The 26,743-nt window shown below is 48.6% G+C and overlaps 1 protein-coding gene and 1 long non-coding RNA gene across 3 annotated transcripts; one reads left to right on the top strand and one right to left on the bottom strand.

Annotated features, from left to right (window-relative positions):
- Positions 1 to 1,495: 1,495 nt before the first annotated feature.
- Positions 1,496 to 2,430, bottom strand: MIXL1 (Mix paired-like homeobox). The gene is made up of 2 exons (XM_074863846.1): positions 2,122 to 2,430; positions 1,496 to 2,041 (listed from the first exon to the last, which is right to left on the bottom strand). Exons 1-2 carry the CDS (start codon positions 2,428 to 2,430, stop codon positions 1,613 to 1,615), a joined length of 738 nt encoding a protein of 245 aa, XP_074719947.1. The 3' UTR covers positions 1,496 to 1,612.
- On the top strand, positions 1,722 to 22,963 carry LOC141941328 (uncharacterized). 2 transcript variants are annotated; one of them, XR_012628280.1, is made up of 3 exons: positions 1,722 to 1,849; positions 19,490 to 19,597; positions 22,787 to 22,963. It is a non-coding gene; the product is annotated as an uncharacterized LOC141941328 (long non-coding RNA). The 2 variants fall into 2 exon arrangements; XR_012628281.1 differs by lacking the exons at positions 1,722 to 1,849; positions 19,490 to 19,597 and adding an exon at positions 19,967 to 20,619.
- Positions 22,964 to 26,743: the final 3,780 nt, after the last annotated feature.

Here is a 26,743-nt window from a genome sequence, read left to right as displayed (position 1 = left end):
CCACCACGCTTCAATCTCAACGCTGATTCCGTAAGCATGATGGTTTTCACGGGTGGGTTCTTAAATGTGCTCTTTCCAACACGTTTTGTGTTGAAGTGGGTTTTTTAATCATTGCAGGGTAATGTGACATAATAGAAGGATACGTAAGTTGTGATAAGTATCCAGGTACTTTCACATGTCATTTGGCCCACACCCACAGGCAATGTGAGTCTCCTCGCTGCTTCCCTTCAGGAGGCTGCATTTCCCCTCGATTAACAGTACGTTGGGTCAAAGTTAATGTTGTTGAGTTTTGGTGAAGTACAGTAACAAATCTGGCTGCTTCTGCTGAACGCAGCCTAAGCATAGTAGGAATCTCAAGAACTCAGTACAACTACTCTAACTTAAGTCTGCAGGAGCAGAACAAGTTTGTTTGGTTTCTTACAGTCAGCTTGAATTCACCCTCCATCCCCAAGAAATTACTGTCTCGTTTTCTGTCTCCTTCTGTAAGTACATCTCTTCTGGGGTCTTCCCGCGTAACAGCTCCTTCAGTACCCAAGTCCACTTGCTGCGCCTCCACCATGGGAGTCTTACAACTTGCTCTGCAAGGCTCTGAAGTGCAAGGTCATAGGCAGGAAGAATTGGCCTTATCCTCAAGATCCATACATAGCAATTATATCCTTCCTTAATAAATTGGCTGAATTACAGGAGAGGCTTCCATCACTACTAATTTCAGTGTTCCCAGCATTCTCTGTGCAGAGCCATCCAGCCCACTACCCATCACGTAAACAGCTTCTGTGTAGTCCCTGGTATTCAAATTCAAAGCACCTTTACAGTGTTCACAAAACACTCCTACTTTTCTGTAGTTTAACATTAACCTCGGCTTAAGCGGAGGAGTTGAGGCTTTTGTCTGAGCAAGGCAAGGATTTGAGGGTTTGGGTTTTGTATTACTGAGGCCGCAAATTTGCATTTTCGTTCAGGGATGGGGGTGATGGTTTAGAGTAGATCTAAAGCAAATACCGACCGAGATGGTGTAAGGCAGTTTTTGTAACCTGTGCTTCAGGCCCCTTAGGTCTCTTACTCCCACCTGAACCGCAGCCGAGGCCCTCCCGGCCCTGGGAAGAGAACCTGCAGCCGGGATTTCTGCCACCTCTGTTCTCTACCCCGCGCTGGCCAAGGTAAGAAACCCCATCCCTGCCCCAAGCACACGCACAAGTAGAGCAAAAAATGTAAACCTTTATTTTTTTTTTTTCCCCCCTCAGTCAAAAAATCCCAACAGACCATCCCACTCTTCTACTTTTCTAAGACAGCCCCCATCCCCAAAACACAGTGGATTTGGTTAGCTTTTTGGCTAAAGAAGGTTAAATAGACGTACAAAACATGCTACATTTTAAATACAGGGTAAAAAGATGCCCTCAGCTGATGGAGCTGACCCGTACCTTTCTTAAATAAATATGTAAAATCAGTTACTACTGGATAAAGTGCAACAGTCGCAGAGCAGGGTGAGGTAGGGGTTACGTGGCTGCTCCCCGCCTGAGCCGCGTCCCCCCAGGGCCGGGTCTGGCGGGGCAGGACGTCGCCCCGAAGCCGGGGGACGCGGTTTGAATGCCGGGGCCGGGTCCCGGCCGGGCGGCGCTCAGAGGGCTCGCAGGGCGCCGAGGGCGTTCTCTTCCCACTCCGAGCCCGACTCCGAGTAGCCGCTGGTGTCCTCGGCGTCGGAGACGGGCGAGTACTGCCCGCAGAAGGCGCGGCCCGGCGGGCAGGGGCCCGGCAGCGGCCCCCCCACGGGGGCGGCCCCGGTCCCGCCGTGCTGGCCGGGCGCGAAGGCCTCGAAGCCGGGGCCGGGGGGAAAGGCGGCGGCCGGCGGCCACTGGTAGGGGGCCGAGCCCTCCTTCTTGGTCGGGGCGACCCGGGCCAGGCCGGGGAGGGCGCAGCGGGGCCGCTCCGGGGCGCGCAGGGCGGCGAAGCGGGGCGGCCGCGGGTAGCCCGGCGGCGGCTCGGCGGGGCCGGGGCGGGGCGGTCCCCGCTGGCGGCGGGACTTGGCGCGTCGGTTCTGGAACCAGACCTGGGGAGAGAGGGGAGGGCGGCGGTGAGGGCGGCCCCGGGGCGGGGCGGGCCCGGCGCGGCGCGGCCGGCGCCCCTCACCTGGATGCGGGACTCGGGGATCTGCGTGGCGTCGGCCAGCTTCTCCCGCAGGAAGATGTCGGGGTACATGGTGTCCTGGAAGACCAGCTCCAGCGTCTCCAGCTGCGCCGCCGTGAAGCTGGTCCGCTTCCGACGCTGCGAGGCCGCCGGCGCCCCCTCCGCCGGCTCCGCCGCCCCCCCGGCCCGGCCCGCCGCCGGCAGCGCCCTGAGGGCGGGCGAGGCCGGGCCGGGCCCGCCGCCCCCCGCCCACCTCCCCGCGGGGAAGGCGGGCGGCTCCGCCGGGGGCTCCCCGAAGCGCAGCGCGGCCATGGCGGCGGGCCAGGAGGGGCCCCGGGCCGGCCCGCCGCCCTTTATAGCCGGGGAGGGGGCTCGGCGGGGGCGGGGGTTCGGCGGGAGGCGGCACGGCCCCGCGGGGAGGGGGGCCGCGGGGGTCCGGGCACCCCGCCGAGCCCCCGGGCCCGCTGGTGGGCTGCCCGCCCTGGGCGCCCCCTGCCCCGCTCAGCCCGCGGGGCGCGGCGGGGGCCGGCACCGCACCCCACGCCTGCCCGACGGGGCGGCCGCGGCCCGCGTCCGCCTGCTGCGGGCAAAGCAGCGGGGCGTGGGGGGGCTGCGCCCCGGTCGGGCCCGGCCCCGCAGCTGGCTGTTTCTGATACAACACCTGGACTGATACAGGGTTTGCTCCCTCCTGCTACGGCTGCGGAGGTGCGTGTGTTCCAGCCGCCGGCCACCTCGGCGTGAGCGATCCCGCACGGGGCGACACTCAAACAAAAGCGCTCTCTCCCCGCGGCCGCGGCTGCTCTGTTGGCAGCGCTTGGCTGCCAGCTCTGCGGCTGGCCGACGGCCTCCTGCCGTGCCCGCTGCTGCAGAAACAGCTCTTCTCTTTTTAAGATGCGAGTTAAACGCACCTGGAGGGCCCCAGCAGCTCAGACGGGGCAAGAGACAGACGCTGGTGTCCTCGCCTTTTCCACCCACTCGCTAATGCCTCCGCGCTCCCGCTCGCACAGCCCAGGCACTTCTGCGATAACTGTTTCCCAGCTGGAGAGAGACTCACGCCGAAACCTTGCCCGTGCCGGCCCTCGACAGCGTTCTTCAGAAAGGGTTTGCCCACGTTTTGTTTTGTGGGCCCGTCTCCCATGAAAAGCGACTTCACACGAAAGAACAGTATTTTGGTTGTTAAAAGCCATTTTTGAAAGGTTTCTTCCTAAAGCATTTGTACCTTTGTGCTTTCAGGCATGCAGTGATCCGGGTGCTTTCTTTAATGAAGTTTCTAGGTCGTTTGTTCCAGAAATCATGGCCTGTAGTCTGCAGACAGCAGTCAGAAACGTGAGACTTGTACAGGGTTCTCAATTAGCAGGGTAACGAGAGGGCACGGTGGTAAGAAAGGGCACCGGTGAGTGGTGATCCAGAAAGCATGGACGGCATTATTTGAGGTTTTCAGTAAAAGACTTGGGGAGGGTTGAATTACTCTGCAGATACTGTGCAGATTTAGAAGATGCCACAGGTGGCACCATAAGGGAGTTACTCCATATTACATTTACATGATTAATATTTTACTCTATTTTGCATCAAATAACATTTGCTGGAAAGTGCAAGCAGAACTTTCTTTCCTGTGTAATGAGAGATGTGACATCCTTTAGGTTTCTGAAGGGTTTAATCCTGCTTTGAATTATGCCCTTATAGGGATATTGACTTCAGTTTCTGGGATTTGATTAAGGTGGATTAAGTATGCCAGACAGAGAGAGCAGCTTTTTCAGGGAAATGTGTTTCTTCACACATGTACGTGTGTTTTTCTTTCAGCAGCCCAGGCTCAAGTAGCTGCTGGCCACCACAGGCCCCCCACTGTTCACCCCCATCCTGCTGCTTTCCCTTTGGCTGAGTGGGTTGCTAAGCCGTGTGTGAGTCCACAGTGTGATCAGGGAAGTAATCCAAGTTAAATTAACTGTACAGTAACAGCAGGTTTGTTGGGTTTTTTTAATCCAGCTCCGGTATTCCCCGCCCGTGGGTCACCAGCAGCCCCTGGGACGGCTGTACAACCGAGAGGGCACTGCCAGGTGGAGCAGGAGGGAAATGAGGGGATCCCATCTGGGGGTACTTCTAGGACTGCTGCCTCCTGGGTCTGATGCTGAGCTAGAAGAGGACAAAACTCAGACAGACTGCCCAGGAGTGTGGTGGTTTTTAGTGTCAGACCTCCCATTAAGACAACTACTTTATCAATGTATATTGAATATGTACTCAGGAAAGAGCCAGTGCTGGGAGCTAATAGACCTATTCCCAACTCATAAATCTGGAAATGAGCTGACTCTTTGATCTCTGACTGCTGTGACATCCTTCGGGCCAAAAGCCCTCTCAGTTCCCTTGTGCTTTAAGGTACCAGCAGTGTTCCAAAAGCGATCTCGTAACAGCAGCTAACACTTCCCCTGATGAGGAAATCAATGGAGATGTTTCCCAGGCCTGAAAGTTTTCATTAAGAGACACAGGTATCACATTTATAGACCATAAAGAAAGTCCACTTTGTTACAGTGGAAGAAAAATAACTTCTACATAGTAAACTTTGTTGCACTAGATCTTGTAGATGAGTGCAGTTTGACTGCTAGTTCTGCAATAGGGACTGGGAAGGCTGTGCCTTGCAGCTCTGTCAACAGGCTGGGTGTGCCTGTGCTGCTGGGAGTGGATCGTGTGGGCAAAATGGTCGGTGCCCTTAATGCAGCCCAGACTTACACACACAGGCTCCGGGGTGTGGGGTGCGCACCCAGTCACTGAACTGCCCGGCTGCAGACGGTTTCATTTTCCGGCAGCCGTTCCCACAGTTTACCCGTGCGAGGCTGAGGCAGCTGTAGGCAGGGGCCTGGCTGCGCTGCTGCCTGCGCACCTTTGGTGCTGACCTCGGTTTGCTTCCACTCTCTCTGCCTCAGTTTCCTTTTCTGGGCTGGCTGGCTCATACCAGCGTGTTGATACACCTTGGTGATGAGTCCTCTTCTGCGTACCAGTGGTATGCGCTGGACGTGAAAGCAGGGCAATTCTGGGGCAAGACTGGAGCCCAGGAATCATATATTCCCTTTCTCGTGGCTCAGAGCATTACACGGTGACTTCCTCTGTGGGATCCTGGCGGCCACCCTTCTGTATTGGCTTGGCTTGAAAGGGATCGAAGATTGAAGAAAGGCAAGGGGGACGGGGCTCTAATTGTAAAGGAGTGCACTGTTAGGTGGAGATCAGCGTAGGAGGCTTTTGCCTCCTCCTAGGCAAGCAGGACGACATGAAAGACAGCTCTTTGCTTTCTTCTGCCAGTTCTCTCCCCTCCCAACGTTGGCACACCTCTCCGCAGCTCCCACAGAGTGTCATCCCACCGATGCGCTAAAAGCGATGCCTGTGAGGTACTGCAGCGTGCCTCCTGCAGCGAGAAAAAAACACTGGGTCTGGGTTCGGCAGAGTTTCCTTTCCCCAATGAGAAGTTTGACATCCTGCTCTGCCCCTTGTAGTCTGATGAGGAGGTTTCCAATGCCTTGTAGGGGCCAGCATCTGCATGGGGTTATACCTGGGTAGGGGCTGGAAGCATTTAGGAAGACATTCAGACTTTTGTCCCTTCCTGTTCTGCATGCTTCCTTTTATTCGTGTCCTGTCTAGGCAGAAAGGGGGATTTTACTTCTTCCCTGGAGGTGCAAAAGCTATGACATAAATGCAGAAGTTACTTGCTTCTTGAAATTAAGATGGCTAAAATGGAGATCGCTATCTCTGAGGGAAGAGCAGACTACCTTGTGTAGATAACAGAGATTACAACCTGCTTCAGAGGCTGATTACGTTGATCTTCACCATATTTGTCAAGAGAGAAACTCCTTATGCTGTTGTCTGTGCTGGAAGTACCTCTGCACTGAGGTACCTGTGCCGAGGGGACTCTCGCAATATGAAATGCGCCTGTACCTGCAGTGAGAACACGGTTTTAAGCTTCGGGTGGAGAACATGCTATTGTGTCACCGCTGACAGCTCCAAGCATCCGGCAAGGATAAGGCAGGCTCTGAAACACTGACATTTTTGGAGATGACAGAATAGATAGGCCTGGTGCAGGGTTTGCTGGCCTGCTGGCTTTTCAGCCTTTTGCGTATCAAGCTGGGGAGGTTCTGTCGGGCTGTTGAGGGCCACAAAGTCATCTTTTAAACGTGCAGATTAAGATCCTGCCTTACGTGACTTGAAGAGCTGAGGCTTGGGAAGCATCCCAGAACACACGGCAAGAGTAGGCGGCAGTGTGACATTCAGTCGTGTCTTTGCTGCCAAAACAAACACGCCCCTTTAGATAAGTAACACACACGAGCAGTTCTGCTGCTCCGACCTGGAGGGGATGAGCCGCAGTGGGGTTTGCCATGCAGTGGTTTGTAACCATGAGTACAGGTTTTGCTGTGTTCAGACTCCTCTGGCTTGTCACATCACTTTGTTCCTTCTAGGACTCTGCAGGGAAACAGCTCCTGTACAGTATTTTTTCATTCCAACAAAGCTTATTTTTTTTTTTTTCTTTTTGGTGGCTGTCTTTATCATGAATTCTCTGGTGTCTAAACCTAAGATTGAAGCTTTTAGTAGTGCAAATTTACCGGTCTCTTGTCTCCCTGACTAAACTTGTAAAGACTTGATATCTTGGAGGTCTCAATTTCTACATCAGTTTTAACTGAAGCTGGCCAACAGGTTCAAAAGCTTACATTAGGAGAATGACCAAAAAAGGAACAGTGCTCACACAAACCTGATTTCATTAACTTAGGGCAAGTTTAAGAAAAAACAAACATATTTTTGCTGTTAAGACTTAGCTTAAGTTTAAGCTATATTGAAGAAGCAATGCCTGTATGACTATCTCACAAATAAAATTAATTGTAGACCAGACACATTTTTATGGTTACATGCATAACTACATTTGTTCCAGAGCTTCTGCTGGCATGAAAATGCTGTATAATTTCCAGCTTCTCTAGCAGGACCCTGATAGCAAAAATCATTAATGCACACTAGGCTTAGGTTTTGAGGGTTTTTTCATTCTGCCTAAGAGGAAATCTTTAGATGAATGCTTAATTTCCCTCTGATTGCTTCTAGTCACGGTGACAAAGCTCTTTACAGCCTCTGACTGCTTTTAGAGGTTTATCAGGTCTTCCCAATGTACGTACTCCGAGATCTATATATTGAGGCACATCCAGGCTTTTAGGTAGAGTTCTGAGATCTCACAGCGATGTCATGTTTTTAATTTAAAGTTGTCATTTCATAGTGTTTGTGTTTTTAGTCCTCGTGGCTCTAACAAGGAAGAGCTTGAGAAGGTGGGCTGCGTACAGGCCTCACTTTGGCATAGTTTGCAGATGTCTTGAAATGTATTCTTGAGAGATCTGAGCTGCCTGTCCCTCTTGCATGGCTGGCTGTGTCCATGAGAGCTCCTCCTCACCAGAGCCCCGGCAGGGTGCTGAGGGGGTCCTCACTGCCTCACCCTGCACATCAGCCCCTGCTCCTAGGGGAGTCCCAGAGCAGATCCCAGCCTCCCTGAAGACAGGGACCAGCACTCTACAGAGAAGAAGGGTTTTGCCTTCCTGGTCAGCCCAGGAAGTGTACTGGATGTGGAGGGCTCCTTCTGCCTGTCGGAAGGACGGACAATGGCACGCTCACGCTTAGGGCTGTTCCGTTCCCATTGCACGTGTGTGGCGGCTGTGATCAGTACGGTGACTTTGTGAAGCGCCGCAGGCTGAGAGGATGCTGCTAGTTCATTCACAGCTCCATCTCTGGTCTCTTGTGTGGTGCCAGGCAAAATGCTGACATCTGTGCCGCGGCTTCACCGGCCGTAAAACCGAAATGGCTGTATTTGTCTCTGTCCCGCAGGCTCGCCTCCACCTGTGAGACACTGAGGTGGATCCAGTGCCTTACTGCAAGGTCAGAAGCGTGACTCAGCCACACTCCAGGCTGTCCCGGTTGGTGCCTGGGCACTGGGGCCGGGGCGTGAAAGGGAGAGGAGCAGGTCTGTCCCCATTGTGCAGCTGACAGCGTCACCCACGGTGGTGCAGCCACAGTATTCTGAATATTGATCTGCGGCCAGCAGGCTGAGCTGAACCCTTTTTAGGGCTTTTGTACCTACAGGTAAGAAATACGTGGTGGAGCCCATCGCACTGGAGAACCAGAACGATGTCAGAGCCTGGTGACATCAATCCCCAACGCAGGACGCTGCTTGTGCAGCCCAGCCCAGCTGCAGTGCCACCGGTTATTTCAGATCACAAAGTAAGGGCCAGTCTTGCCCAACAGCTGCATGCACAGATCATCCACGGGGTTAAAATAAATGCGATGTGACAAGCGATTGTGTTCTCTCTGAAAGATGGCAGTCTTGCTTGGCTAGGATCTGATTACATATATATATGCATGATCTATTTTCCTTTGCAAATTAAACTGCTGTGTCTCTCTGGTTTTGGCAACAAGGAACTAATAGTATCTTGTGACTTTAGCCCTGTGCTTAGGAGGGGGATGTGACTCGGTGGGGTAAGCCATTTCCTGAGAGGTGCGAGACGTGACTTCAAGACCTGGTGGTGCCATTCGTGTATTCTGTTCCGAGGAGTTGATAAGAGCTTCAGACACACAGCCTTGAAGAAAGCGGCTGTGGGGGAGGCGTAAGAACCTAGCAAACGCATATGAAAAGATCAAGGGGCTGCATTTGCTAAATGCCAACAGGAACAGATTTGGGGTGAGATGCCCAGGTTTAGAGGGGACCTAGACGTAGCAAAGGGACAAGAGCAGACTATGTCTGATGGCTGGCAGCTGGCTCCCTACCTTTGGAGGGAGGGGAAGATCAAGGATTTGGGAGTGGGCAGGAGGTAAGAGCAGATGGTGGGGGTGGGAAGAGGGAAAGGAAAGGGCAATAGGGAGGAAGCTACCTGGAGACAGGAGAGGCTGGCTGGAAGGGCAGGGGATATTTAGGGTTGAGTTTAGACACTGTTAAACCTCAGCCTACCTTTGAGTTTTGAGATACCCAGAGAATGGCAGCATGCATGTACCTGACTCTCACTGTTGCTTCTGCAGTGGGTGGGCAGTCCCTCAAAGATTGCTGTGGCAGCAAGCTGAAAGAATTCCTTGGTGCGATTTATCTCTGTGTCCTCTCTGATTTTATAGCAGGTGGTACAGTGAGAGAACCTAAAGCCTCTATTTAATAGAGCTCATCGTGTTGCTTTGCTTACTTGCATGCTCTGAACAAGGTCATATCCCATTCTTAGAGATATTTTCCTTAATGAAGAATTTTATAACAATTGCCGATGCAAGTGGTTGTATATATAAAATTACTGGGTTATCCGAACTCCCAGTAACGTTTAATTAATTCACTGTACAAGCAAAGGAAAAATCCTCAATCTCTGCAGATGAACACAAAAAAAGCCACAAAGAAAGAAAAAGATAAGAACGGAAGAGCTAAGGAGAAAGACAGGACCCTGTTTACCTCCTTTTCATACAGCACCTACTTAGGAGAGGCAGCCTTCCAGGGTGCAGCCAGGATACACACACAGAGCAGGGCTGGCAGGGGGAGGCAGGATGATACATAGCAGAGAGGCCACATCCTCTTTTAATAGCACTGAATAACAGAAAGAAAAGCTCCAAACAGTCCCCTCTAACTTTTTCAGGCTCCTTGGCCTTAGCAAGCTGTGTTAAGGCATTGGTTTGTACATTTTCTTGGCAGACTCCTAAACCGTTATCATCATCCCCTGCACGTGGTGAGGTCTTCCTTCTATCCCAAGTTAGCAAATGACAGTCACAAGATTCTCTGTTTCTGTCTTGCAGTGTTTGGTATCTGTGCATGAGCTGCTGAAAATAACAGATTATTATGAGAAATTTTTTCTTGGTTTTTTTTTGTTAAAGCTTATATCTCATGGTTATTGAGAAAAGGATCCAAATGTGAGGCAAATTTTGCTCCAAAGGTTCAAAACCAGAAGGCAATACATAGAACCAGAACTCTTCCGGTAAGGTCGGATGCCTGTTACAATACAAACACGGATCCACTATCTTTCTCTGCCCCTGGCTGCTCTGGTGCTATTAAACCCCAGGAGTCTTCCTTCTCTGAGTGGTACTGACTGGAGATTTCTTCAGCTGACCTCCCTGCGCTTCCCTGCTGCTGCTCAGGCACATGCCAAGGCCAGTGCTTTGGCTTCAGTCTTGACATTCATTCTACATGTTTCTTATCTTCTTTTCTGGTTAGTTTTGGAGACGAGGGACTGTTGGTCTCTCGTGTATTGTGGCATTTGTAACAAAACCATTTTGGTTTGCTCTGGCATTTTTTTCTGGGGTGTTTCAAAGATATTCATGCCTCTGTAGAGTTTGAAAGATTTTCAGCTTTAACATGTAGATGGAAGGTGGGAAGTTCCACCTGAGCTGGGGATTTGAAGTTGATCATTAAATCAGTGGGTTTGGGTGATCATAGCTGGGGAGTGCAGCAGTTACTCTGCCATTTGATGAAGTGATTCTCTTCCATGCATGAATTGACTCATATTTCTTTGCTATTTAAAATCACACCAAAGAAAAGAAAAAGGAAGAAAATACCACGCAGTGAACCCAGTAGGCATTATTTCTGTGGGTTATCCTGATTTTTGTAAGCCCACAGCAGAGTCTTCTGGTGTCTGACTCACACAGAAGCTCCATGCATTTGCATAGAAAAGTATCTCCATCTTCCTCCCCCACTATCCCATCCTCCCGCCTCAACCATCCCAGATAAGCCTGCTGATACCATCCCGCATGTTGCCTCACTCCTCTCTGCAAACACACTCTCTAGGGCACGTCCCTGCCCTCCACCCAGGACTGGTGCCCCCCAGGCTGCCCTGCTCAGGCAGCTCTTGCCCCAGACCTTCAAAGTGCCTCTTGTTCCCTCGCCCCATTTTATATGACAGCTGTTTTTCTTCCCCTATTATTCAAGCTCAGCTCCCCTGCTTTTATTTCTGGCAGGGTTATTTTTCTATTTGACTTTGGCCCCGTTTGTCAAGGGCACACCCTTGTCACCTCCTTAGTCTAATCCTTTCCTTTGTTGTCTAAAGGTCTTCCTCTCTTTCCTTTTATTGGTACTTTTATCTCTTTCTCCATTATCTTTTAGTCCCTCTGATTCCTTCCCCTCTCCTTTGCATTTGACCAAGCTTGTCTTACACGTATTACTTGGGGGATTTAAGACTTTTCTCCTTGACAGCTTTTCTTCCACGCCCCCTGGAAGTTTCTCCGTGCCGCTGGACCCATGCCAAAGAGCAAATACATTTATTACTCCAAATGAGACAACTGCAATCCCAGATCGAGAGTGACTCCAGGCGGCAGTGATCGCAGCAGCTCCCTACTGCCATCTTAGCCATCCCCCGTATCTTTATGAGACTATGTTTTTCCTCTTTTGCTGTTGTGTCTTCACATCTGGGAGGCTGTCTTAAGGTCTTTGAGGTAAGAGAAGGTATAAAGGAGTGATGAGAGTTTGCTGCGAGGCTGAGTGATCAAAAGCAGCAGCGTCATAGTGTAGGTTTCTGTTTGCAGTTCCACCACTGCTATCCTCTTTTGCCACCACCTTCAGGCTCACTGTCAATGCCTGAAGCATGACTGTAGACAAAGTCTTTATGACAGTGGCTGGAAATTGCGAAACTAGGCACAATATCATGTCAATCACAGCATCACCTGGATGTTTTACATCGTGTCTTGGTGAGTGCCAGCATAACAGCGTTCATGGTTTTCTAACATTTCAAAAAGGCTGTATTTCTCTCAAATCTTGCCAGGATAGAAAAAGTTGGGGTCTTCAAAGGGCAGAAGTGAGACGATAAGGAGTTTCCTTTGATTAATGTCTCTTGGTTGAACTGTCCTTCCTCTGTGTTCTGTATTTCTTATCAGATAAGGCAGCAGGAGTCCTGGCATGTACAGAGCAGTCCAGGGGAAACAGGGAACCTGCTGACACTGAAAATCCTGACAGACTGGAGTGATCCTCCCTGCCCACCGAGCTTCATTTTGTGTCTCTTCAGACAAATGGTGATCTTTCCACTGGCTGCATGGAGCAGGCTCCTGCTTGAGGGACCAGGATGATTTCTAGTCGTGACATGTGAAGAGCCACACAGGTGCCCACACAAGCAAAGCCCTGTATCTTGTGCTCTTTCCTCGTCCTAACAAAGTGTCCAGAATGTGTGTGAGCACTGACCTCCTTCGGCTCAAACAGATCTTTGCATTTCAGCTTTCCACAGCAGCAAGTTGCCATTAACAGTGTATAGCCAAGTGTGGGCTGTCCAAACGAATACATCAAATGCCACTGTAACTTGCCTGCAGGCCGGTTGCCGGTGGGAAGGTGCATGGCACGCTGGCAGACACACACTCGGTTGTTCCTAGAAGATCCCTGTTCCAGAGCAGGCTCCGTGCCTGCTTCCTCCTGTCCAGGCCTTTATGTAATCTTGCAGCAATGCAGCTTCACCAGACTCCTTTGGCTAACCCAAGCAGAAAAGCTGGTTTCAGATGGGAATTTTACTTAGGACCATGTGAAATGCGTATGCACAAAGAGCTGCAGAAGGTCTGCCTGACCTCTTTTCTCTCTCCACGTTTCCCAGGGTCAGTTCTCAAACTCTTGCCAGTGTTTTCAGCAGATGCAGAAACTGTGGACCACATCACACAGTAGGAAAGACTTACTCTTTCTTCACACCGAAAGGAGAGCCACTCCTGTGAAATCCTCTCTGTATCTGTGGGTCTAGATTGCTGGTTTTCTCCGTGGAGGCATGTAGAAATCACGAATTATGAAAAAAGGGAGTCATGAAGTGCTCTTTGGAGCACTTGTAGAACAGCCATCGTTTAGATAATTGCAATTTTTTTTTCTGGGTGAAGTCTGGGCCATTTGGGAATTGACCACTGAGCACAGTATGAATAGGAAGGGGAAGGCTCAGTGGAAAATACCTTTGCTAGCAGTGCCTCCGCTAGGCGCAACAGAAATAAGCAAGGGATGTACCTGCTTTGGCTGGCACTTTTTTGGTGAGGAAATGCCTCCATTAGACCTATTTGTTCGTGGACTACATTAGCAAAATACTCCTAGTGTGGCTGTTGCTATATAGCAAAGTGTTATTTTTCCACCTCCTTACTGAAGAAAATAAGCAGTGCTTGTTAAAACAGAGATTTTGCTGTTAGAACTGTGTTTTTATTACAGTGCAGAAGAGCAGAGGGCAGCACTGGTAACGTTGTGGGGATGCTGTAGGGCACCGCTCTCTGTTGCCCTGCATGAAGCACACAGGCTACGTGTGCCTTGGTGAGGAGACGGTGTGACACTCTGCGCTGGTCCCCTCGTGTAGTGCCGCAGGGGAACACAGCATAAAGAAGGCAGCAGCAACTTTGGGGTGAGGCTGGAGAGAACTTCTGTGGTTGCCGGTGTCACATGTTTAAGCAGAAATTCATCTGACATTTTGGAAGGGGGAAGGCAGCGTTGATCATTCCTGGCTGCTGCGCTGGGTACGTGCCGATGCACTTGGCTCGAGGATGATGCATTTTCCAGCATAGAGGAGTCTTGTGTCCATGTTAAGGTCAGCTTGTGCCATCACACCCTTGAGACAGTAAACAGTGGCAGATTGTGAAAGGGGCTGTACCAGTAACTCCTACCCGTGACATTTTTGGCACGCCATCTGACCAACCCCCAGGGAGGGCTCTCAGACGGTGGTGATGCACCGTCTCCTCACATTTTTCAGCCTTTCCTCGTGAAGGTAGGCTGGACGTCCCTGGCTTGGCCTTTTAAATGGACTTCTTGCCAAGACAGTGGGTACCTGCAAGATGAAACAGAGCAGGTCAGGGAAGGAGTAAGACACTGATATTTCCTGATGAGGTCTTTTAGGATCTCAGAAGAAACCATAGCTGAAAACCAAATGATCTTCAGTCACAGACTCAGAGGAGAGGTGCAGTGCATGTGAAGCTGTGAGAGATACCTCAGGAAACCCAGGCCATTCACAGGGAGTATGTCCAGCAATATAGTAGTATATTCAGACACATGCAAGCACAGGGTGGATTTAGAAGTTTGGGGGGCTAGACCTTATACAAGCAGCACTGGTGAAACATCTGCACTAAACCTTTATTCATCAGCATTTCAGGCTCCCCTATTTTATTGTACCCTAGTTCTCATGTCTTGTGTCACACAGGCAGTCCCCTGAGCAGCACCCATGAAAGAAACTGAACCAAAAGTGTCTTCTGAATATCCCATGTGGAAGAGAACCAGTTACATACAGCAGTTACAGCGGCTGCTCCTATTTTTGTATCATTACATCTGTTGTCAGCCGACAGATGTGGTGATGGAAACAGAAAAATTCACAACAGTTTGAATACTTTGGGGCAAAATACTTGATTAGTATGTGTGGTTTCAGCTCCACAGGCTGGCATCATTGCTAGCTGGACGGAAATGCCAGGCAGGCATAGGGAAGAAGCACATCATGTATCTCATCCTGTACCTCTCTAGCAGGCAGGGGAAGTAAGTATGTGGCATTTTACATGCCATAGTAGCCCAGGTGAGTTCATGGACCACTGCAGTGTGGAGGGCCGTCTTAGCCCAAACTCTTTCCTTAGTCCCTAATCCCCTTGTGTTAGCTACAGAGATTGCAGAGTACAGGCAGGAGTTGCTCTGAATCACTGTGGTGAGTCCCCATCCTCAGGTTTTGGGGACTTGTTCCCAAACTGTTCTCCCTTGTGCTACTGCAGAAGGTCCTCAGGGCAGCGGTGTGCCGTGCTGCGAGGATTTCAAGCAATGCAGAGGTCTGTGCTGCAGCAGATGTCATCCACAGGGTTCATTATCCTCCATACCTTCAAGTTCTGGGTAAGCTTCCCCCAGATTCAGCTTTGTTATTTTCTTAATAGTGAGTATGGTGCAAAGCACTCTCCTGAAAGCTCTGGAAGCTGCTGGTCTGGTCCATAAAGGAGCTTGGCTGTGTGATGCTTCTCAACAATGGTTTTTACTGCACAGCTGCTTTTACCCAGGTTCCAGCAGCATCATGGTGGCACCAGTGGTAACAGCGTAAAAGCACTTGGCCTCTTCTGGTCTGGACAGTCATCTGTGAGGCACTAAGAGAGCTACCTACTCCCTAGGTCACTACGGCTGTCAGTCACCACTGACCTGGGCCAGATTTGAATGCTGGGTCCCGAGATGAGAGATTTCACCCTGCCATGCTTCTCCAGAGGCAGCTGCTCTTCCTGAGGAAGTCTTTCAAGAGCATTTCTAATGGACACAGGAAAAAGAAGACAACACATCCCCAGGCTTTTGCTTCCATGCTGGTATTGCATTGCTTCCTGTGACCCTCTCTCCTCCCAGCAATGCATGGCTTTAAGGTTGCATAGGCTGGGTGGAATATATTTTAGAGCGAGACTCTATTTAGCTGTGATGTCAACTGCAGCCAACTATAAAAAGCTCAGTAATGCTCTTTGAAAGTGTAACAGCTGCTGCTCTACACGGTCTCTGGTGTATTACCAGTCCGCCCTATTTCATGTGCACACAACCAAAATAAAGTATTATAGCAATCATCTGATTATATAGTTCAAGTAATTTGGGACATAAACTCCCCAGAAACCTGGAGGAATTCAAGGTTAGACAAACTGGGTAATTTTACACAGTTTGTTAACAGAAAGGTAATTTTATCTGGCTTTGCAATGTAGCCTGACTTCTACCTAGCACTTGACTATGTGCTCTCAGCGGTCCCTACACAGTGACACCAGAGCAGCAAACCTTTCCTTTGGGCAGTCTTCCTGGATCCTGTTCACATACAGTTATAAACTGAGCTCTGGCAACGGGGCATGTCCAGCAATATATCGTCCAACATATGAAACCTAATTTTGTCCTTAACTGCATGTGGCAACATATATTTGAAAACACACTAACGAGGCCAAAATTTCCCGTAAAAGCAGGACTGTTTAAGAAAAAGTGATTTATTAATCTAGAGCAAACAGAGAGAAGTGGACGACTGTGGAATTGTGCTAGCGCTACGCACCGTCACAGTGCTGCAGATGGGGTCTCGGCTGGGTCTCTCTTAAGGACAGCCCTGAAACTGTGGATGCTGTAGTAAAGCCAATTCTTTTCTAAAATCTGAACAGTAAACATTTAGGAGTAATCCCACATTTCACTTGGTGGACTTCCTTCCGTTGAGGACCTTGATACATTTTCCAGGGATGTGTCTCTGTTTTACTAATACATGGGAAGGCTGAGGAACCTGCCTACAGTTATGCGAAAGCCAATGGGTGGCAGAGCAAGAAGGGGAGCCTGGCTGTTCTGGTTTTGCTTTCCCCCTTCCCGTCCCTTCCCTTTAGTCACTGGGCCTGCTGTCTGGTGAGCTGACATTACCAGGGGTCCATCCAATGAACCAAATGAGACAGTTTGAACAACACAAGTCCAGGAAGCAACAGCTACATAAAAAGGACAAGGAAAAGTTTCAGAAAAAGTCTCAGAAATGCCCAGTTTACTGTAGTCGTTCCTGGAAGAACTGGGCTGAGCCCTGACTCGGAAGGGTTCATCGTGGGGACCAGCCAGGCTGAGGGACAGCACCCTCCTGCCTCGCAGAGTCAAGTGGATCAGCCAGAGTTTCAGGTCCCTTCTGCATCCTCGGCAAGACTAAGCAGTGCAAAGCAGCCGCAGCATTGCAGGCAGGTTGATTTTGTTTGTTTTGTAGTGCAGACAGGGCCTTTGTAGTGTGGGTGAAGAACGGTGTGTTCCTAAGTGACGTGTAAACTTCTCTGACACAGGTTTGAAGCAGCGGTGAGCTCACCAGTCTGCGAGGAAATGGTCGGCTGCCAAACACAGCTGTTACCAAAGGTGTCAGGACGGTTAGGCAATGGGAGGAACGATTTGGCATCAGACAAGAAACGCGTGCACCACGGGATGGGCTCGGCCGTGTCTGTGAGCACTGGCTGCACCCAGCTCCCAAGCGGGGATGCGTCATCCATGAGGAGATCGGAGGCACCCAGAAATGAAAGCAAGTGGCCTCCAGTCCCATGGCAAGCTTGGGAGGGAGCTGGGGAGCAGCCTTGGGGCCCAGGCATGGTGCTGGGAGTGCAGGCCCACCATTCCCTGCTGGCTCTCTGGAAACCCCTCGGGCTCCCCCACTTTGGCGGGTGCTGGGTCGTTTATTGTGAGCAGGGTGAGGAGGTGACGGGGCAGCCGTTTCTTGTATGTACAAATGCACACGCAGACGGCCACCGTATGGTTGTTTAAATAAAGTGATGCTGAAGAAGGGTGACTTCTGTCAAGAGACAGAGATGAATTTACATGCTACAGCATGTAGCAATATGCTGTTGGGTAAGAGCTGGCACATTTTTTGTGTCCAGCCATGTATACATAATGGTATCACAGGGGAGGCTGAGTTGCTGCGGAATTTAAGGTTGTGGGTTTTTAATGGCACCTAGGAAACAGGGTACTGGAAAACCTTGCCCATTCAGTAACTTCCCAGCCAGAGCCTTTATTTGTCCTCTACTAGTCTGCAGATTATTTTGGATTTTACTATATCCCTTGATAACTAAGAGCTCAGGTCTTTATATATTGAGCAGCCTCCATTCTAAATAGGGGCGGCTGAGACTTTTTGCAAAGCTTTTGTCTACCTTTGTCAGAGGCTTTGCGACAACTAAGTGGCTTCCACACTTCTAGAAGTGAGAGTGGTAAATCATTGGCCATGAGCCCATTTGTTCAAAGAAGAAAAGAAAATAGTACTGCAATCCTACACGGGTGACAAGATGAAACTGTCTCTTGTACAATAGCCATAGAAACCTCAGGCTCCTCGTGTTCTGACTCCCTGGCTATGATTTTCCACAGTGACCGAGTAATTTATTTAATCCTTTCACTACCTCTTTGTAGAGTCTTGGAGCTTTAGGGTGTCAGAAGGAATCATCAAACTAACTCCTGCAAGGCATTAGAAGGCAAGATCTTGCAGTGTGTCACTGGGGAAAAAAAAAAGAACTTTTCTTTCAAAACAGATGTTTTCCCTCTAATATATTTTACAAGTTGAGGAAAACAATCTCTTTCAAAAAAGAAAATTAATTGAAAACTTGGATCCTTTTGCATGAACATGATGCTAAAGCTGACATCTTATTTCTTTCACTTGTGGTTAGAGAAATTTTCTTCTTCGGATCTTCAGGCCTTTCCAGTAGTCTTTCTGAAGGATTTTTCTCCTGACTCCTAGGTGACTCTTAAAAAGATAAAAAATATTAGATATTTTGTAGTGCATTAAATTACTTGCCTCAAATAAGTATTATTTTCATCAAACCAGTCCTATTGGATGCTCTTACTTATTTTTGTGGGATTTGGGAGTCCTAATGAGGACCAGCCCCTTCCTGATATGACCACTAAAGCTTGGGGACTGCATTATTCTGTTAAAGTGATCAACCATGAGATAATTACATTTTGCACACAAAATGTAGTGAGAGGGGTTGGAAGGAATACCCACTGACCTGAATGCAGCATTTCCCACCACAACGATAAGGTTCAACCAGCAAAGATTGCTACTGCCCTCTTTTTGAATAGAGAGAATTAGCAAGAACCGGCTGTCTGTCGCGGCTAACAGGTTACTGGGAGGTGTTGGGCACACTACTAGTGATGTTTGGGACTCCATCTGGCAAGGAATTTCCTTCCCCAGGTTTTGATCTGGAAAGAAATGTCAGTTGCTGTTGTGAATATCAGAGCCTGTCCTCTAGCTGGAAAATATTGTTGTTTTGCCGTTCTATAAAGGCTACTAGACAATCACAATGATGGGCACTCTATGGAGGCCTGTAATAAAAGCAACACACAAAAGGAGATATTACATTCACATATTTCTGAGCCTAAGGGCTTGTCTGTACTGGAGATTATTACTTTTTTTTTGCTGTAAGTATCTCAGTGAGGTTAAAGACGCGCTCTTCCTGCCTATGTCTGTATAGCTACATCTAAACGAGGGCTTTTATCAGCGTAACTATGTCAGCAAAAGACCCAGCTTTTAACTCACATAATTGCACTGGTGAGGCTCCTTAAGTGGAGGCCAGCTTATACAGATTCTGCAGACGGAAGGAAACAAGAGAATTGCTCCTTTCATCATGATAGTGTTTTATCTCAGGGGCCTAGTGCTGACATTCTGAGTGTTGTTAACCTCTGCTATTTTAGGACTGGTGTGTAGGAGAGCATCATCACTGAATCAGGCATTCAGATACTTCTTTCCTGGGAATACGGTTCAGAAATCTGGCTGGTGAGATGTAATCACCTTGGTTAAGCATTTCCTTTGAGAACTTCTTTTCTACTTCTTGTGCTGTTTGTCCCTGATGAAACTCTTTCACATGGCAGCCATCCTGGACCCAGTTTTACATGAGATAGATACGTGATGAGGTCCCCAGTACTCCAGATTACTCCAGAACTACTTTAAATTATGTTAATATATCATTCCCCTCCTCATTCAAAGATTTCATTATCTTGCAGCAGAGCATGTGAAAGGAAGAGGATTCCCGTCTCCCTGTTTAAGAGGAAAAACACATGACCTGTTCAGCAGCAATTCCTCTCAAGCATCAGCAAGATATGGACCAGAAGGTGTGTATATAAACATTTTAAGCCAAAGGGACTGGGTCAGATTATGAATGTGCTAAACGTGCCAGTCTTGAACTCTGGCTTGGTGAAAAATGAGGGTTTGGCAGCTTAAGGAGATCCTGCCTGCCACTCCCTTTGCCATCTCCCTTGTTCACACTCCTCTCCTTGCAGCCCTTCACCCTGACAATTGTATTGACTCAATTGTTTATGGGGCTGGGCTGTGGACCAGATCTGGGAATCAAGCCAGTTTAAAAAGAGAGAGAGAGAGAGAGAGGGTGAGATAAAAGGAAGGAGGCTGCATTTCACTGTGAGATAGTATTACCACTGCAACCCCATCGTACCAAAACAGTCTTCTACAGTGATGGGGAAAGGAGCCACAGTCTCTCCAAGAGGAACATCTGCAAGCCAAGAAAAGGCACAGTTACTAGTACAGCCCATACACAAACTTAGATTTGTGAGTCTGCCTTGCAACAAAGGATCTTGCGTTACTTTTGTAAGGAAAGACGTTACTGCTTATCTCCCTTGAGGACAGCCTGCTCACAGATGAAGAGAATGGGAGGTCCTGTCTCAGTAATTTGTCCTATGCTGTTCATTAGGAAACTGGAGTAGGGGGGCTTTAGCTCAAAGTTTCCATCTTTGTTCACCAGCCTCACACACCATAATCTGCTCTGATTTTACTATCCTTGATGAGAAGGAAAAAAAAAAAAAAGAGAGAAGAAAATGATGTCAAAACACTATTGCCAGTCTGATGGGACCCGTGCGATTCTCAGCAGTTCTGCTGCGCAATAGATTTCAGCCTACGGTTGTTGCCACTGTGAACAAGTTCCAAGGTCCACAAAAGCCACAAAGGAATGGAAGTCAATAGATATAGTCCCGCTGTGCAGGATCTGCCTCTCCACTAGCAGTCCACAAATCAGAGGAGGTTGGAATTGCCTGCTGGAGTGTAATTCTACTCGCATGGAATAAGGGAGATAAAAATACACTTCCTGCACTGAAAAGATGTTCATTAGAGCAGAAGAGCACAGGTAGGGAAGCAAACTGTCTAGTGATCTGACTATTCCAGTAACAGCGGGGTGGCTGGATTGGTGTAGCTACTTCTTAGGGTGCAGTTTGGTATTACAGCTGAGCCAGCCTACAATCTAGCTGCTCTCCGTGTTTCCTGTTCACGTTGCTTTCTTTATATTGCATCTAATGGCTGTGTGACCACAGGGCAAATCTGTTCATCTGGCTGATAACAGTGGCAAACTAACCGTGCCATAAAAATGAGTAGTTTTCAGCCAGATCAGCCAGCTGGATCAACTCACCCTGAAGCCACTCCATCGCTAGATTCAGCGCAAGGGAAAGGGCAGGAGAAGGCAGCTGGGAGCAGCAGTGGAGTGCAACCACCGCTACTTGGCGTTAGCTCATGGCTCAAACTGCAAGCTGCCCGAGAAAGGACAACCTGCTCCCATCCTCCCTTCCCTGCTCCTGGCAGCGCCTTCCTGCTGCCACCAGTGCTTTCCTGACCCCTCGGTGAACCAGGCCTGCTCTCTAAGCCAGCAGAGAACTAACCTAGGGAAGCGAATAGTTTTCTGCCTGCTTGGTAAAGGGGATTGCTGAGAGGTCCGATGAGCGGAAGAGCTGGCAGCAAGGATGCTGATGGCAGCGTGTGGTGTGTGGCTGGGAGCAGACCAGGGTGGCTCCTTCCGACAGCAGCCATTTCATGAAACCTCATTCTCAATTTAACCCAAAGCAGGAGAAAAAACCCCAAACAACAACATAAAAAAGAGAGCCACAGCTGAGCAGATAGGAACCAGCTGCACGCTCTCCATTGAAAAGCGTGCATCTGATAATTAGGTGGAGAGGGACAGGTTTAACACATGCTTTTGAAAAGTATGTTATCCTTCTGTTTGCTGAATGGAAGGAGTGAGATGAATAGCGCCACGTATTGCACACATAGCCTTGCTCTTCCTGCAGGACAGGCAGGAGGGTCAGCAAACAGTTTTGCAAAGAAATCCCCTTGCTGCCTATCCTTTCCCATGCCATTGGGCAGCTTGGAGGCCCAAAGGTAGATACAGTTCATTTGGAAATAAAGCCAAAAGGACGCAGGAGGGAGGAAGCTGGTATGTAGCACAGCACAGAGGAGGATGTGTCTGGAACACCAGAGCTCAGGGACCATCTCTGTCCCCTTTGGGGACATGTGCTAGGTGGGGTCAGACCCTGACCCAGAGGTACCACTCCCTTCTGGGGGTGTTTTAAAAGGGCGTCCATAGGTGCTCTGAATTTACGTGGACAGAAATCATTCATCTGGCTGTTGATTCACAGTTTTCTCTGGGCAGATAGCCAAAAATGCAATTGCTAATTGCATCAATTTCCATGTTCTCTCTTCTGTAAAATCACTTTGTTAGAGGAGTTGGTTAAATCCAGGAAGTGCTCAAATTTCCAGCCGTATCTTGTTTAGCAAAGACTTCTTGGTAACAGTGCTGTACTGCTTCTCTCAGCTCGTGTGCCTGTAAAAGGTGTGACTGTTTACACAGTTACGCTGCTGCAGATGCAATCGTATCAGTATAAGATAATTAAACTAGTATCACTTATTTTATTACACTGAACTGTTCTTTTATGACCACGTATAGCTGGTATAACTGCGTCCATGCTATGGGATGTTTGCTGTCTGTCAAAATGGGAATATTTAGTGAAGATGGACTTTAGCACGTGTATGTTTCCTCAGGAGTCGCTCTAGCACTCTGTCAATAAACCTGATTTCAGCAGTGTTTGCTGACATGGCTAAAAAGGTATTGCCAGACCCTACATCCGATTAACTGTTATTCTGCACCCTGTGTAATAATTTAGAGAAGTCAGTGTGAATGTCACCATAAATTACTACATAAATGCAAGGCAGCAGCGCAGTGAACAGTGTTCACTTCAAAGCAGAGACAACTATTAACCCACGCCTCTGTAGAGAGGTCCCAGAAGGGACCACAAGGTGTTTGCAAAATTGCAACCCTACTGCCATCTTTCAGAGTTGTCCAACAGGACGTGAAGCACACGGCACTGTTTGCTCTTGGGTGCCAGGCAAGATTAGACCATGCTTTAAAGGAGACCTCTTGAAGGAAAAAGAAAATGGAATTGTGGTTATTTTCAGGCATCGACCCTAACTGCATACATATTCTATTTGGAAAATTACTGTTCTCTTTTTTTTTTTCTCTCTCTTAGTTCTTAGAAAAACTTCAACTATTCAATCCAGAGGAGACCGTGGTGGAGGTCTTGCAGAAGTGGATTCAAAGTGCTCTCTTGCTTCACTGAAAAGCAGAAACATAAAAACTTGAGCTGGCTTATTTTTCTCCACAGACATATGACATTTGAATAAACAAGTACTAATGAAAAAGGACAGATCTAAATGTCTTTAGAGAATTTTCTCAGTGAATCCTCTGGTGCCGTTATACACTTTGTTGTCCCAGATCTTGTTTTGCTGATCAGGGATATCAATTAAACTCAGACACCAGAGTGAAAAGAGCAGGCGTATTTTACTAGAAATAACAAAATAATATAACAGAATAATACAGAAAACATACAGTAAGAAAAGACAGAATAGTGCACTTAAACAAATAGGAAAATACAGGGTAATGCATCAAATCATTACTACCTGAGAGAGAGAACAGGGATTAAGAAAGATCCATCACCACTTGCATACTTTACCATCATCCGGATCCGCAGTGGCTGGGCAGCCCCGGTTACAGCGAGGATTTGGAGAGCCTTTCCCGGCAAGTGGGAAATCCTACGCGGTGCGTCCACCCGTAGGTGAGGCTTCCAAAGTCGCTGTGAGCGGGTCCAGCCTTATATACCAGAGATCGACAAGCCAGAATAACTGGCACCTTTGTTTTAAGCGGAAATATCTGGTTTAAATTTCACATTAGGTTCCCCCCAGAGCCTGGCCAGGGCTCAAGGAAGAAACGAAGGGAATTTCTCTGCTTATCTGATTGGATTATGCACAAGGTCTCACATCAGGTCTTGGAGACAGGCACCTGCCTCCATGACTTTGTTACTCTATTCATATGACAAGGAAGGGAAAGATACATTCATCACATCAGGTCTCGGAGACAGACACCTGCCTCCGTGACTCTGCTGTTCTATTCACATACAAGGAACAGAAAGATACATTCAAGGTAGCTGCATCCTCCATGCAGATTTCATTAGGGGTTACATACTGAGTTAACAGTTTCGGTGCAGGGCCTGTTGCTCAGGCTTCAACACTTCCACCTTTTACATCAGAGTAGGTGGTTTGTTATAATTTAGTATAACACCTGTTAGCACAATGGTTATCAGTTATAAAATATACAGGATTCATCTATAGGTCAACTCTGGCTTGGGCCTATGGTCCAAGCCTTAGCACTTCAGATCTGCCAATCCCAGTAGGTCCAGACCCAATTCACTCTGCCTGCAAAAATGGTTGGAGTGTGACCCTTGAGTTTAACATGTCCTGAACATCTAAAGAGTTACTGAGAAGATCCGCTGTCTGTCACACATACAGTAGGGTCATCCTGGGCTCCTAAACTTCAAGAAAACCAATAAGCAGCCACAAAAAAGCAGCTTGGTGGTGGATGAGGTTGAGTGGTCACCAAAATGGGCAACACTGGCAGATTCACTGTAGCTCCTGGGACAAAGATATTTTCCAACAGGCTTCCAAAAAAAATAAAAATCAATTTCTATAAAATTATTGTGATCAAGAGAACTATAAGGGGAAAACAAAAATATTTATATATACTCTTTAGTGTAGATTATATCAGCCAGAGCGATGTAGGGACATAAGCACTAATCCAATGTGTTTTCCTTTGTGCTGCTAGCAGAGTTGGGAGTCCACTACACTGTAACAGTGCCTCCATGGTGGCTTTACAGTGTAAGATCAGCTCCTAACCAAACAGTGTGTAACTGTCCTTTAAGGAAAGGCAGACAAACAAAGAGAAAGACTGTAATTTAAAGTAAAAGAACTTGAACACTTTCTTCCTTCTGGTCCCGGTCTGTTTCAGCCAGTACAACTCTAATGAATGCAAAATGAAGATAGTAAAAAAAGAGGAACAGAACTGTCAAGTTCTGGAAAAAGGTAAATCCTGTTACTACTCACAAATGCAATTCATTCGCCAAACCGTGGGGAATTTAATTCTTCCGTTAACCTGGTCACCCTCCTGGAGATACACGTAGCCTTTCCTTCCAGGCAGTCCACGCTCCTCCCTCCCAGCTCCAGGAGCTCTGGGCTGGTATGGTAACACTAGGGCTGGGAGTGATGTTCACACCTGGTTTATTTAATGTAGCCATTCCTGAGAAGCTGATAACAGTATTTTCTCAGTGAATGATTTGCATTTCTGAGCCCATAGCACAGTGCCAGACCCAGCTGCTCAGAGATGTTAATTTGAGACAATCAAATATTTAGCAGCTGTTGCTCTAGCAAACACCACATTAGGCCACCCCTTACAAAGCGGGGCTCCTTCCTCAGCTAGCCACCACCACGCAAGTGGAACTCCTCCACAGGACAGCCCCCGCCGCAGGAAGCACAAAGGCTGCACCCACGGGTGCCTGGGAGGAAGGGCTGGAGGTCTGGTCCCTGCGAACACCAGGAAGAGTAGAAGAGCCGTTTGCTTACGTGAGACTAGTGCTCTATGAACGCTTTAATGGTTCACTGTATAATTGCAATGAGTAGGTTGGTATTTTAAACTGTTAAACATTCACCAGCTTGAATTAAATAATTGATTTATTCTATATAAAGTTTCTAGGTCTACATTTCTTAGTGGAGGGCACTGTTGCTGGACTACAATGCCTCTCTGGGACTTGTATTTCTTCTGTGTTTCTTTTCCCATGCAGACCCAGACGTTACAAGAAATAAATGAATAATTTACTGGCTGAATTTAGCATTTTCTTCTTATTTGTGAATTAAGCTAAGGGTTTTCTCAAATACATAAACTATTGCGAACTCTTTGTCATAATCATTTAGGAAAAATTTCTTCATTTACAGGATTCATGAGCAATTCACTGACGATGTTAGAAGTCATAGTGGCTGCATGCCAGGGAACATCCAGGGCTGGCTGCTCCCCGAGGGCCAGGGAGCCAAGGGGGCCAGGAGTGCCAGCCAGCGGGTTGGGGTGCAGGCAAGGATCTGGGGGCCCATGGCCATAGGTCAGGCGGGGTCAAGGGTGAGAGCCTCAGCTGAAGCAGCTCCCAAGGGCCAGAGCTTGGTGCCAGCGGTGGCCTCCCCGCCGCGCTGCCCGGCAGTGCTCCCCATGGCCCCGAGCGAGCCCTGAGCCCCAGAAGCTGTACCTCCAGCAGCCGGGAGGATGTGCTCAGGGCTCCGTGGCTGCCTGGACACGTAGCTCTGGGTGAATCTCTTATTTTGTAGCACGTGAGCCAGCATTCTACACAGTAGCTCAAATAACCATCTCTGCAAATTCAAAATTCTCTTCTGGAAAAATATTTTGTCATTTGTCATCATCGCAGACCAGGACTTCCTGACTCTTCGAAATTTGAACCTCCATTTTTTTTCTAATATAGCATCTCCCAGCTATTCCCCTTCCTATACCTGATCATGCCCTCAGCTTGTCCACCAGTTGCCCATGACAGCATTTACTGACGCCGCAGTGTAACGGCAAGTTTCTGTATTTATAAATCTGACTCGGAAGCACCGTGAAACAGCGGAGAGTTGATGTAACACATCCATTCTGTGCTCACCAGACAGCTGTGCTATGGGGAAGGCGGGCGAAGAGCCACTAAGGGCAGCTCAGAGCTGCCTGGTGGCTCCCCAAACAGAGGCAAACCGGGCTGCGGCACTACGCCTTGGCCATGCCTCGGTCAGACGCAGCACTACCAGAGACATCTTGCTTTGGTTCTCCAGCTGGGACCTCTTCAAGAGACCATGCTGCACTTCGTGGAGAAACCTGCCCCGCTGGTGTCAGCTCACATGCCTGTTGCATGGTAAAGCAAAGCTGGCATGAGAAGAGAGGAATAGTCTCACATTTGCTAAACAGACCAAACATATGATATACGGGAGAGAGCTCGTCAGAAGACAAACCACTTTTCTGTAATTATTCCCAAAATCAACTTGTCAAGCGAGATGCTTTGTGGAGCATCTCAGATTTAGCTTGGCCTGCAAACACATAAACAAACTAAGGGCTGCCTGGTTTCGGG

Source organism: Strix uralensis, chromosome 3 (assembly GCF_047716275.1).
Source record: "Strix uralensis isolate ZFMK-TIS-50842 chromosome 3, bStrUra1, whole genome shotgun sequence".
In the NCBI taxonomy this organism is placed as follows: domain Eukaryota; kingdom Metazoa; phylum Chordata; class Aves; order Strigiformes; family Strigidae; genus Strix; species Strix uralensis.
The sequence above is the reverse complement of the archived record's forward strand: the minus strand, read 5'-3'. Positions and strand labels throughout refer to the sequence as shown.

Coding starts and splice junctions, on each gene's coding strand:
- MIXL1 (XM_074863846.1), bottom strand. CDS start 2,430: ATGGCCGCGCTGCGCTTCGGGGAGCCCCCGGCGGAGCCGCCCGCCTTC. Junction 2,042..2,121: donor TCCCCGAGTCCCGCATCCAG/GTGAGGGGCGCC, acceptor CTCTCTCCCCAG/GTCTGGTTCCAGAACCGACG.